Source organism: Ambystoma mexicanum, chromosome 2q (assembly GCF_040938575.1).
Source record: "Ambystoma mexicanum isolate Mex_15411 chromosome 2q, UKY_AmexF1_1, whole genome shotgun sequence".
NCBI classification, from domain to species: Eukaryota; Metazoa; Chordata; class Amphibia; order Caudata; family Ambystomatidae; genus Ambystoma; species Ambystoma mexicanum.
The window spans coordinates 11,379,540-11,392,715 of NC_090924.1; the positions used below are offsets into that span (position 1 = coordinate 11,379,540).

The following is a 13,176-nucleotide window of genomic DNA, read 5'->3' on the forward strand; positions in this document are numbered from 1 at the left end:
AATTAAAGTTATTTTCCAATTCTCGCTGGGTGATGGGTTTACCCCTGGGTCCCCCTCTTCTGGGTGCTGACCCTTCTCAATCGTATTCCAAATATATCAAAGTTCTTTTATCAATCAACTTTGGGTGACAGCTACACCCCTGGATCTCCATCGGTAGGGCTCAGACCCCTCTGCTGGGGTTGCGTAACTATGGGTGATTGATTCACTCCTGGATCTACCTCGGTCAGGCTCGGACCCCTCTTGCCTTTAACAGGATTCAATTCCCTTGGTTTCTTAATGTTCACTTTCACTGTGGGGTTCACTTCCCTTTACTCATACTGCTTGTAGATCAAAGTCTTTCGGTTGTACAGTGATTTTGCTTGACCCTCTGTAGGACCACTTTGACCTATTTCGCTGGCCTTCCTACGGCCTTCTGGTTTCTCTCACATGGGGCTAGACCAGAGTCTCTTGAGTTAGCACCCACGTGGAGCCAGTTTCCCTTGGCTGTTGCCTCTCTGGAGTCAAGGCCGGTAACATGGGCGCGGGAGCTTCCCTCGCTCGTGCTTATCGGCATAGGATTGCCCTGTGTACTATTGACATCTGAAGCAGGACCTTTGTGCTATTGTTCCTGGTCTTAGGCGCTCTTCCACGAAGGCTCTGTGGGCCTGGGACGAAAGGGGCAAGGTCACTTCTCTCCTCACCACCCTCTCGCTTCCTGCCGCCTTTCTCCTCCTTTTGATCTGCCGTGTGGTAGCCGTCTCTTCGTGCTGTCTGCTGTACTCGCCTTCCTCGTACTGTGCTCTCCGGCTCCACCTTTTATCCCTGTGGGGAAGGGAAAGGGCCGTCAGGTGTATGTGATTCTGATCAATTGCCTGACCCTTGTATTGGGCATGTCAGGTAAACGGCTCTGGTGTTAGTCCTTTGTGTTGTGCAAAAGTGTAAGAGTTAGGAAGGGGGGGTGGCAGTGGTTTGGAATGTCCTCCATAAGAGGATGGGGAAAAGGTGTAACAGAACGGGGGATACCGCGTCTCACCCATCGGTGTCCCACTCCCAATCCCAGAGGACCCCCCATCCAGGTGATCCTCCCTCACTGGTCCACCCCCAGGAAGTGGATCCAATAGCGATGGCCGTGTCCTTGCCTCCTGGATGAGAGATCCCCCGGGACTAGCTAGGGAGACACCTTCAGGTTTCTCACAGTGGTGGTACAAGGAGTGAGCAATTAGCCAGTGGCAACATCACTCTGTGGTGCACGAATCAGGGGCACTTCCCACAACCATCAGATTGCATGGGTTCTGCTCTTGTGCAGTGCTACTCAAGCACTTATTTGAACTGTTTGTGTTGTGTTACCATATAACATTTCTTTGTTTCTCTGCGTAGTTTATTGCATGGGCTGTCTACAGGACTAAAAGTGTGCCTTACCACCGGCCTTCCTTCTATCCTTGATTGAGGACTGCCCTGCCATAGCTACCTGCAAGAGAATTTGGTCTATCTTTTTGTTGAAACACAGTCTCTCTCTTAGGATAGATGGTTTCACAAGCCTCCCCAGATGGCTGTGGAAACAACTGACAAAAAGAAATTCAACAGGGGAGGCGGGGTTGAGGCGGTGGGGGATAATGTAAAGTAATGTAAGGAACAAGTTACTTACCTGTAACTGTTGTTCTCCAGCATGGGTCTGGCATGGATTCACATGCTCATGAATATTCCCCGTCGTCAGGCTGGGAATCCTCGGTAAAGAAAAAACCAGTATCAGTTTCGTTTCTGATCTGTCTTTCGTAGTAGTAACCAATCACTGGTCTCTGCGTCATACTGACCACAGCCAATGACTGCCCTCTACCTAAGCCCCGCCTCTGGCAGCCATCTTCAGATTTGGAAGCATGTGAAGTGGCAGTATGACCAAGTGAAGAGCCGCAGAGGGGTAGGCGGGAGGGTTCGCATGTGAATCCATGCCAGACCCATGCTGGAGAACAACAGTTACAGGTAAGTAACTTGTTCCTTCTCCAGCATGGGGTCTGGCATGGATTCACATGCTCATGAATAAAGAATACATAGCAGTACCCACATGCACAACCACGGGAGGTGGCAAAGGCTCAACATTAAGCATCACATCAAACTCAACATTAAGCAATCTTACCTCCTCACCAGGCTCACCTCAGGCAAACAGGTTGCGCAGCACTGCTTGGCCGACCCTGGACTCCTCCCTGGAATCCCGATCGACGCAGTAGAATTTCGTGAAGGTGTGCGTCGACCTCCACGTAGCAGCCCTGCAAATGTCCAGCAGGGGCACACCAGATAGGAACGCCGTGGTAGCTGCGATCGCTCTGGTGGAATGTGCTCTCGGACGGCCAGGCAGCGGTCGGTTTGCCAACCGGTGACAGTACATGATACAGCCGGAGAGCCATCTGGAAATGGAAGCCTTTGAGAGAGCCTTCCCCTGATTGACAGGTCCAAAGTTCACAAAGAGTTGTGACGTCTTCCGAAAACACTCCGTGCGATCCACGTAGAACTTCAGCGCTCTAGCCACATCCAGCGAGTGCAAAGTCCTCTCAGCCGGCGACGAAGGCGACGGGAAAAACACAGGCAACACCAAGGGTTCGTTGAGATGGAAGTCCGACGGCACCTTGGGCATGAAGGAGGGGTGCGTCCTGAGCACCACCCTCGTGTCGTGAAAAGTCAAGTACGGGGCCTTGCAGGAAAGGGCCTGGATCTCTCCCACCCGTCGTGCGGAGGTGATGGCCACAAGAAACGCTGTTTTCCACGACAGGAACTTCAACGGGGCCGAGTGCAGAGGCTCGAACGGAGGTCCCATGAGCTTGGTCAGCACCACGTTGAGCTCCCACGCCGGGGCCGGAGCCTTCACCGGCGGGAACGATCTGAACAGTCCCTTCATGAACTCTTTCACCAGACGATGAGACCACAAGGACGTCCGCCCCGTGGTTCTAGTGTATCGGGAGATCGCAGCAAGATGAATCTTGATGGACGCGTGTGCCAGTCCAGCTTTGGCCAGCGTCAACAGGTACGGCAGTACTTGGGGAGCCGTAATCCTTAGAGGGTTAATCTTCTGTGCGTGGCACCAGACAGAGAACCTCTTCCATTTGTGTCCGTAGCATTTAAGAGTCGAGGACGCCCTGGCCTTTGCAAGAACCTCTCTGCAGTCGGCCGGTATGTCGTATCCTCCAAACTCTAGCGCTGCAGGAGCCAGGCCTGCAAGTTCAGCGACTTCGGGTCGTGGTGGAGGATGGCGCCTCCTTCCCTGGAGAGCAGATCCGCGTCCACTGGCAGCTTGATTGACGGGGACGCTGACAAGTCCAGAAGGTCCGGGAACCATATCTGCCTCGGCCACGCAGGTGCGACGAGGATCATCCTGCACCGTGACCTCTTGAGCTGGTTGATGAGCCGGATCAGTAGTGGCAATGGAGGGAACGCGTATAGGAACAGGCCCGCCCAGGGGAACGAGAAAGCATCGCCCATGCTCCTCGGCTGGGGAAACCTGCTGGTGAACCTCCGGCACTTGGAGTTCGTCGCCGTCGCGAACAGGTCGATCTGGGGTGTGCCCCAACGTCGGCAGAGGCGATCCACTAGATCCTGCCATAGTTCCCACTCGTGGCACGAGCGCAGCTCCCTGCTGAGTGAGTCGGCGATGGTGTTTTTTATCCCTGCCAGATGAAACGGCACCAGAAACATCCTTTGGGCGACGGCCCAATGCCACAGGTCCTGCGCCTCCTTGGACAGTGCTGGGGACCTGGTTCCGCCCTGTTTCCTGATGTAAAACATGGTGGTGGTGGTGTCGAGGAAGATCCTCACCACCTTGCCCTTGAGGGACGGAAGGAAGGACCCGAGGGCCTAGAACACTGCACGGAGCTTCAGGACGTTGATATGGAGGGACTTCTCCGTCGGGAGCCAAAGGCCTCTCACGTGCAGATTTTCGGTGTGCGCTCCCCACCCTTCCAGGGAGGCATCCGTGGTCACTGTCTCCTGGTGGTCTGGGGTCTGGAAGTCCATGCCCGCCGTCAGATGCGCGCGGGTGCCCCACCACCGGATCGCTCGGCGGAAACTCTCGTCGAGTGTGATCCTCTCCTCGAAGCCGCCCGTCGTTTGGATCCAGTGCGCGTCCAGGAACTCCTGCAACGGGCGCATCCGGAGCCTGCACATGGGAATGAGGTAGATGCAAGAAGACATCATTCCGAGGAGGGACTTGATGGACCTCACCTTGGCCGCGTCGGAAACCAACATCCGCTGTACCTTGCCCAGGATGGACCTGGTCCTTTCCTCCGACGGGGAGGCCAGCAGGGACACTGTGTCGAGCTTCGCTCCCAGAAACAGTGCGTTTTGCGCGGGTACCAGGTGGGACTTGGCGTAGTTCACAGAGAATCCCAGGTCCGTGAGAAGTTGGACGGTCCTTGCCGTGTGCTCCACGGCGAGCTCCCTCGTCTTGGCTCGGATGAGCCAGTCGTCCAGGTAGGGGTAGACGTGGATCCCCTCTCGGCGCAGCTGCGCCGCCACTGGTGCAAGGCACTTGGTGAATACCCTGGGTGCCGACCGTAGACCGAAGGGAAGGGCTCTGAACTGGTAGTGACGCCCTTGGACCACGAACCTGAGGAATTTTCGGTGCCCCTTTAGGATGGGAATATGGAAGTAGGCATCCTCCAAATCCAACGACGACAGGAAGTCGCCCTCCTCCAGCTGACCCAGGACGTGCTGGAGGGTGACCATCCGGAACTTCTGAGCCTTGATGAACTTGTTCAGCCGTCGTAGGTCTAGGATGGGGCGCCATCCTCCCGTCTTCTTCTTCACGAGGAAGTATCTTGAGTAAACTCCGGAGCCCCGAAGCCTCCTTGGGACGAGTTCGATGGCGCCCTTCCTTAGCATCGCCCTTACCTCCCGGAGAAGCTGAGGGACGTGAAGCTCTTTCCTGGCCACAGGGGGGACGCGCGGGCACCTTCTTTGAAACTCGAGCGCGTGGCCCTGGGCTAGGGCGTCCAGCACCCAACGGTCGGTGAAGATGGACTCCCACACGCTGACGAAGCTCGCCAGCCGGCCTCCCACCGGGGTGCTTCGGTGGGGGCCCGACCCCACGGCCGGTTCAATCCTGCTTAGACGAGGCTTTGCCGCCTTGACCTCCTTGGCGATGACGGCGGGGTCCGCCTGACTTGCCTCGTCCCCTGTAAGCTTCTTGAGACGACGAACGGGCCGCTTGACGGTAGGTGGAAAATCCGCCGCCGGAACCTTTGGAGGCGCCCTTGCCTCCGCCGCTCCGAAAGGGCGGCCGCCGTTGCTGGAGAACCCCGAGAGCCCGGGCTGTCTCTGTGTCCGCTTTAATGGCTTGAAGGGAATCGTTCACTGTTTTCCCAAACAGGTTGTTCCTATCGAACGGCATGTCCAGGACTCTGGTCTGTACGTCTTGACGGAAGTCAGTAGCCTTGAGCCATCCACGCCGCCTAAGGCACACGCCGTTGCCCAACTGGCGAAATCCAGTGTCGGCGATGTCCGTCGCAATAGTGATGGCGTGGTCCGACGCCACCTCACCTTCCTGCAAGATCTCCAGGGCATCCACCCTCTTGTCGTCCGGTAGGAAGTCCAGCAGGGGAGCCAGCTTGTACCGCAGCTCCCTGTCGTACCGGGCTACGATAGCCAAGGCGTTAGCCGCCTTAATCGTCGTCGCTGCAGACGAGATGACCCTGCGCCCCATCGTGTCCAATTTCTTTCCCTCGCCGTCCGGCGGGGAAGTCGACGTGGAGGCCGCAACCCCCCCCCCGCTTTCTTCCTCCACGTGCGTCTTGTCTTCATGTAGGCAGTAAAGACAAAAGGAGTGTTCATCTTCCTTAAAGACATTCTGCAGCTGGCATCCAGGGCAGACCCTGAACAGCTTTCTGGGCGTCGAGCTTCCCTTCTCCTGGGCCATGACCGAGATGGGCCTGAGAAACTTCTGGAGTCCTCCAAAAGCGTAGCTCGACGAATCTTCACCCTTGAGGGGCGTAGACCAATCCGACACGGGTCCCCGTTGATCGGATGGAGAGTCGGTGGAGCTTGAGGCTCTTTTGACCGAAAAAAACGAAGTTTTTGAGAAAAAACGTGAAAAAATAGCACTAACGCTCGAGAGCAATAGCACGAGGATCCCAACACATGAACGTGCGGTAATCTGAAGATGGCTGCCAGAGGCGGGGCTTAGGTAGAGGGCAGTCATTGGCTGTGGTCAGTATGACGCAGAGACCAGTGATTGGTTACTACTAAGAAAGACAGATCAGAAACAAAACTGATACTGGTTTTTTCTTTACCGAGGATTCCCAGCCTGACGACGGGGAATATTCATGAGCATGTGAATCCATGCCAGACCCCATGCTGGAGAACTAGTCTTTTATGCTGTGCACGTTACAACTGTAGTCACACAGCACTGCAGCTTGTCCAAAGGGATATTACAAATTAGGCAGAATTTTACAAATTGTGACCACGCCTACGTTTCTAGAGCTTGGCCAGTGGAAGTAAAAAAAGAAAAAACAGTTCAGAACGTCAAACGACAGTAAAAACATAAACTGCACAGGTTTATGATGCCAGGTTAGATGTGGAGGTGTCGGGTAGATACTGGAATTAATGGGGTGGAGAAGGAAATTAGTTTAATTATTAAAAATAGGATGCTTTGCCTGGGCAATCAAGGATGGCCAGTAGTAGAATAATGACCCCAAAATGGAGTAGATGCCAATGAACCGAGAAGGTGCCCATTGGTCATCATTGTGTAGTTTGTCAGAGTTATAACAGAAGCAGCAGTGGCACTTACCAGCCTTGCAGCTGCATGCTGCATAGAGATAGCCATGCCTCCGAAGTAACCTGCATTCACCATACGGGCCACAATCATCAAGACAGGGGTTTAGCGATGCTGAGACCATCACTTTGGTTTTTACTTTCTGGCATGCACTGAAGAGGGAAAACAATGAAAACATATCTTGAGTGCAAATATGTCTTTGTTAAACAGAGAGAGCACATGCATTGCATTATCACACATGAATACAATTACATATGTGAGCATGTGTAAGATGTATATGAACTACATGTGAATGAGGCATGTATGATATCTTATAAACTTCATCTGCCCAATACCTGAAAGGCGAGTGCTTTCCCATCACAGTTTTGTCTCTGGTCTTTGCCAAAGTTCATACTTTAACACAAAAAGCCCCTGCATATGTTAGAGTGAGGTTTGAGGCATCTCTCAGCCTGCCAACCAACATAATAACAAGGTGATACGGATACCGGTTGATAAGATGGATTTGTCAAATCTGGTCCGGTGGACAGATTGCAGGAGGTCGCCCTAGTTATATTGAAAAGGGGAACTCAGAGTTGAGCCAAACCCAATCAAGGTAAGTGTGGAGAGTGGGTAAGGTTAAGTCTCAGGACAGGTGAGGGGGGTCAGGGGTTCACAATGAGTCCCACAATGCGAAATACACAATGATTCTACTTAGACAGGTAGTGCAAAAACACTATATTTAATATAGGCCCAAAACACACTAGGAAAATTAATCAAGCAGGTAATATCATCACACAACATTCTAAATATAAAACATACATATACAGTCATCTTTGATTGTAAACATTCACACAATTCACCTGTGTACCTGAAAGGGGAGGTAAGTAGTTAAACAAGTTTATAATCAGTCCTTAGGAATAGGAGACCTCACTTTATCAGTCCAACCACAAATTGAATGGGGCCATGTGCCCAAACGTTCACAAAGTTCCTCTAGGAGGGGGATAAAGTTAGAAAATGTTATTGTGAGGATGAATAATGTTCCAGAATACTTCTCAGGACTCTTACAGTTAAGTAAAGTACTTTTAGTAACTTTTAGAACAGCTTTTAAGATAAATGTTTAAAAAGCAATGGACTGGAATATAAATCAAAGTTCTTCACAAACTTTATAATAGAGGAGATAGGGGTACCGGTAAATATTGCGACTACTGCCTGCCCTTACAACGAAATTTCCAAAGGACTTGGCAGGTGGAGCGGGGGGGTTGCTGGCGGTAGGTTTTCCCGCCAAACTCAGCCGTCCAATAGCAAGGATCTGCACCACTCATGCACACCAGCAGTGGTTCAATCATTCTGCATACTAGAATCACTGGTACCGGTTTGTGGATTGGGACCAGACAGTTCAGTCCTAGGCCCATACACACATGGCATGCACTAGCCTGCAAAATCAATGGCTTTCCCTGTCAAATGCATGACCATACATGGGAATTCCTGACCTCAGAAGGAAAGAAAATGGCCAAAGGGAAAAATAGCCAAAGAACAAACAAAAAATCTCATGCACGGCCATCTTGGGCCACTAACCACTGTTAGTAGCCAAATGCGGTGCTGGTAAATGTGATTGTGCTACCTAAAAATATAGCACAAATTGTAACAATGTAACTGCTGCCACAAGCGTGTCTTTAGGCACATTTGTAAGTAACTAAAAATGCCTTTGGTGTAAGTCTAAGGTGATACAAAAGTAACCCGACTGCACTGCATTGGAAGATGCTGTGTGCAGCATGAAAAAGTTACCCAAACAGATAAGTCAAATGAGAAGACGGAAACATAGTTTACCAGTACTGACAGTCTGAAGGACAATGATCAAATGGCAGTGAAGGCTTTACTTCACTGTACAAAGTCAGGACAAGGTGTAAAAGCAACACGTTTAGGGGTCCATAGAATTTCGGAAGGAAAATTACCTAAAAGAAAAATCTTCCATAAAACCCATGATCCTCAAACTTCAAGCAGCCCTTACTTTAAACCAATCATTCTTGCCTACCATAAACCTCAGCATGTACTTTATGGTGATAAGTGGAGTTTCCAAACTGCCCCCTGTTCCTGATCTGTCAATTTGGAGATCCTTGTTTTCTTGCACAGAGGGTACACTATATCTATGAGAGAAGGAGAAAAGGAAGGCGGGAGGGAAGGAAGGAGAAAAGGGAGGAAAGGGAAAAAGGGAGGAAGGGAAAAAGGGACATCAACAATAAATGGGAAATGGCTAAGATTCCCTGTTTAGTCCCATCACACTCGCCCCCATCAGCGGCTAACAAGACCCAAAGCGCTGTAGTCTTTGTGCCCTTTTGATAAATACTGCTAAGTGTCTAGGCAAAGCCAGAGAAAGCAGATTGGTACACAGAAGCCAGATACCTCCGTCCATCAACACTAGAGCTTTTGCATCTATCTCTGCCAATGTCCCTTTCTTACAGAGCCATGCGCAGCTAGGCCACCAAAAGTGGCAGAAGGATGCTTTACAAAACACTTCCTTTACAAAACATGAGGTCGAGCCTATTTCTGGGATAGAGCCAACCCAACTAGTGCTTTAAATCTAAAGTACACGGCACAAATTTATATTAGTAACCGGCGCGGGCCAATGAGCTTGTAACAAGCAAGCTCATTGGACCTCGCTGAGTCATTACCAGCCCGACAAAGCCTTTGTCGGGCCGGTGCGTGCGCGTCCTGGCCATCATGGAAAGGGAATAGGGACTAAGTGTAGTCCCTTCTCCCCCTCCCATGGTGCACATCTTTTTTGTTTACTTTTTTCCAATGGCCGCAATGGAAAGGGAGAAGGGGCTACACATAGTGGCTTCTACTCGATCCCTGGTGGCCATTTCTGTTCTTTTTTTTCTCGAGTTGACAAACGGTTTGAAAGCTGTTTCTCAACTCTAGAGAAAATGCTATTAGTACCCAGGTACGAATGCCGGGGTACTAATAGCAATAGAACCCTCGGAGGGGGGGCATTACTGGTCGGGAAATGCCCCCAGGGCAGTTGTTTTTATTTTATTGTGCATTTGTAAGGCGCTTATACATCAAGTAAATCGGGTTTCAAAGCATCCACAGGGCAACAGGGAGGGAACATGGGAATGCAAATAAAAAAACATTGAAAGATAGAGGCGGTCCTACCAGGCCTTGTGAGCATTCAGAACGTGCAAGTGCATAGAAGCCTGAGCGAAGCGAGGGCTTTAATGTAGCCCTGGGGGCTTTACCAGACCAGTAAGGCCGCCCCCTCCTCAGGCTCTATTGCTTAAATAAACCTCCCATCCCAAAAATCCCATTTGTGCATTTCACCTTAATGATAAAGAATTCAGATCCTGTATCTGCTTTTGCTCAAGTACTAGTTACTCTCCTCTTATTTTTGAATCCACGTATTGGAACAATCATGTAGCATGCTTTAATGAGGTCATGATGTAGCAGGTTTCTCTTACTGGATCATAGCTCAAAACACCACAAGTTGTGACGTGTATTGCATTTGTATTAGCTACATTGGTTCCCATGTAGGTTATGCAAGGGTAGGTGTTGGGAATGAGGTGCATAAACTAAATTGGAGGTATTCAAACTGTGTGGCGTCGCCCCAGCCTGAAATGTAAAAAAAAGAAGAACAAGTTACTTCTTACCTTGTAACGTTCTTTCGATGGGATGTTCCTCCGACGTATTCCTTATCTTTGATGGATCATCTCCAGCTTGCTGGCCTCTGAATTTTTTTTTCAGTAGAGGGCGCTGCGCGTCGACGTCCCTCGAGCCGATGTCCCTCGACGGCCTCCGTATTGCTGCCGACGTCACCACACGTATAAATAGACTCGCGCAGCGTCCGTTGCTCAGTTCCGTTTTGACGTTAATAGATGTTGTACATGAATTGGTTATAGACCTTGAAGGAGCGTAAGCTGCAACCACAAGGGAAGTATTACTGCGGGGATGGATGGGAGGGGCGATAAGGAATACGTTGGAGGAACATCCCATCGAAAGAACGTTACAAGGTAAGAAGTAACTTGTTCTTCGAAGGGATTGTGTCCTCCAACGTATTCCTTATCTTTGTTAGACTCCCATAGCAGTGGTGTGCAATTGGAGGTGGGAGTAAAACTCCATGTTTCCTTTTAGGAATGAACCGAATCTAATACAGCTTTGCCAAACCTAGTCTCTTGACTAGAGGAGGAATCCAGGTTGTAAAATCTTGTGAAGGTATGTGCGGACGACCATGTGGCAGCCGCGCATATGTCTCGAACCGGAACCCCTCTTTAGAGGGCCGAGGAGGCTGCGATACCCATGGTTAAATGAGCCCTAAGATTTTGAGGAGGCTCTTTTCCTGCCAGTTTGTAACATTCCAGGATGGCCAAAATAATCCATCTGGAAATGGTTTCTTTTGTTATCGGTAGTCCCAACTTGTGCCCTGAGTAACCCACGAACAGTTGGTCTGCTTGTCTAATCCTAGCAAGTCTGCTGATGTAAAAGCTTAAAGCCCGCCTTGGGTCCAGCCTATGTAGCCTTTTTTCCTCTTTCCCCGGATGGGGAGGCGGATAGAATGAAGGTAAGGTCATTTTCTGAGTGATGTGAAATTCAGAAACCACCTTTGGGAGGAAATTAGGCTTCACCTGTAGGACAACCTGGTCTTTATGGAAAATTGTATGAGGGGGTTTACAAGATAGAGCTTGTAATTCGCTCACCCTTCTAGCAGATGTTAAAGCCACTAATAAGACAGTTTTAAGGGTGAGAAATCTTAGCGAACAAGAGTGGAGTGGTTCGAAAGGAGTACCCATCAGGAAATTTAAGACTAAATTTAAGTCCCATAAAGGAACCTGGAAAGGTCTTGGAGGGTAGACATTAGTTAATCCCTTTAGAAATTGTATTACTAAGGGTAATTTGAAATACGAAGGTTCCTCCGCAGTGCGCTTGAAGATCAATAGTGCTGCGAGATAGCCCTTGATTGTGCCAACTTGAAGGCCTAAATTTGCCAAGTAGAGTAGAAAGGATAACACCATTGGTGAACCACATGAAAAGGGGTCGATATTCTCTTCTCTAAACCAGCTGCAAAACTTGTTCTAACGGCAGCGGTATAAATAATTTGTTGCTGGCCTTCTGGCCGAAAGCAACACTTCCATGACGTCATCAGGGAGGTCCCAATCCTTGTATCTCAACCTTTCAGAAGCCAGGTGTGAAGGTTGAGGGTTCTGATGTCTGGATGGAGAACCTGACCTCCCTTCTTTGAGAGAAGATTCTCCTTGAGTGGAAGACGAATTGGAGGGCAGATGGACATGTCCAGAAGGTCCGGGTACCACGTTCTCCTGGCCCAGTCTGGGGCAATTAGGATCATGGTCCTCCGGAATCTTCTCAACCTCCTGATCATTTGAGGAATGACAGGGACTGGTGGAAACACATACAGGAGTGGAAACTCCCAGTCCACTACGAACGCGTCCCCTAGAGCTCCTCTCGGGGGAAATTCCCTTGAACAAAACAGATCGCATTTTCTGTTGGTATTGGTGGCAAACAGATCCACTTGAGGGGTTCCCCAAAGGTCAAAGATCTCCTGAAGGACTTCCTGAGCTAGTTCCCACTCGTGGGAGACTGTGCCCTGCCTGCTCAGAGCATCTGCCATCAAGTTCTTCTCTCCGGCTAGGTGGACTGCTGATAGAGAGATTCCTTCTTGAATTGCCCAAAACCAGAACTGCATTGCCTCTCTGCACAGTGGTAGTGATTCTACGCCTCCTCTTTTGTTGAGGTAGTGCAAGGCCACTGTGTTGTCCGTCATTATCAGGACATTTTTGCCCTGTACAGATGGCAGAAAAGCCTTCAGCGCTAGTCTGATTGCTCTCAGCTCTAACAGGTTGATATGTAGTCTGGACTCCGATGGAGACCAACGACCGCTGATGGTCAAGTCGTTGGTATGGGCTCCCCACCCCGTGAGTGAGGCATCTGTGACTACTGTTATCTCCGGCCATGGTTGCCAAAACAGTTCACCCTTCAAGATGTTTTCCTGGCAGGCCCACCACTGAAGGTCTCAAGCCAACTTGTCCGGAATCTGAAGGAGGTCTGTCATTCTCCCTGAGAATTGCAACCACTGAATTCTCAGTGCCCACTGAAGAGATCTCATTCTCAGGCGAGCCTCTGGCACAAGGAAGATGCAGGATGCCATGAGGCCTAGCAACCTCAAAAAGTCGAAGGCTGATCTGCAGAATATCTTGAGCCCTCACCTCTGGTGGCGAGGCTTTTCCCAGGGAAGTGTCCAGGACCGCTCCAATGAACTGGAGTCTCTGTGATGGTATCATCTGTGACTTCTTTAAATTGAGGGAGAAGCCCAGTTTGTGAAGGAAGTGGCAGACATAATCTAGCTGGATCTGAGCTTGTTCTGGAGATACAGCTCTGATCAGCCAATCGTCCAGGTAGGGGTAGACGTGGATCCCTTCCCTCCTTAGACTTGCAGCCACTACCGACATGTCTGTTCT

The 13,176-nt window shown here is 50.4% G+C and overlaps 1 protein-coding gene across 3 annotated transcripts in view; it reads right to left on the reverse strand.

The window, feature by feature from the left end:
- PGAP6 (post-GPI attachment to proteins 6) overlaps positions 1 to 13,176 on the reverse strand; it is a 1,624,027-nt gene that overhangs the window by 704,819 nt on the left and 906,032 nt on the right. For all 3 annotated transcript variants that reach the window (XM_069646777.1, XM_069646775.1, XM_069646776.1), the window contains exon 9: positions 6,749 to 6,885. In XM_069646777.1, the coding sequence (XP_069502878.1) occupies positions 6,749 to 6,885 (137 nt within the window). The remainder of the gene's footprint in view (positions 1 to 6,748; positions 6,886 to 13,176) is intronic.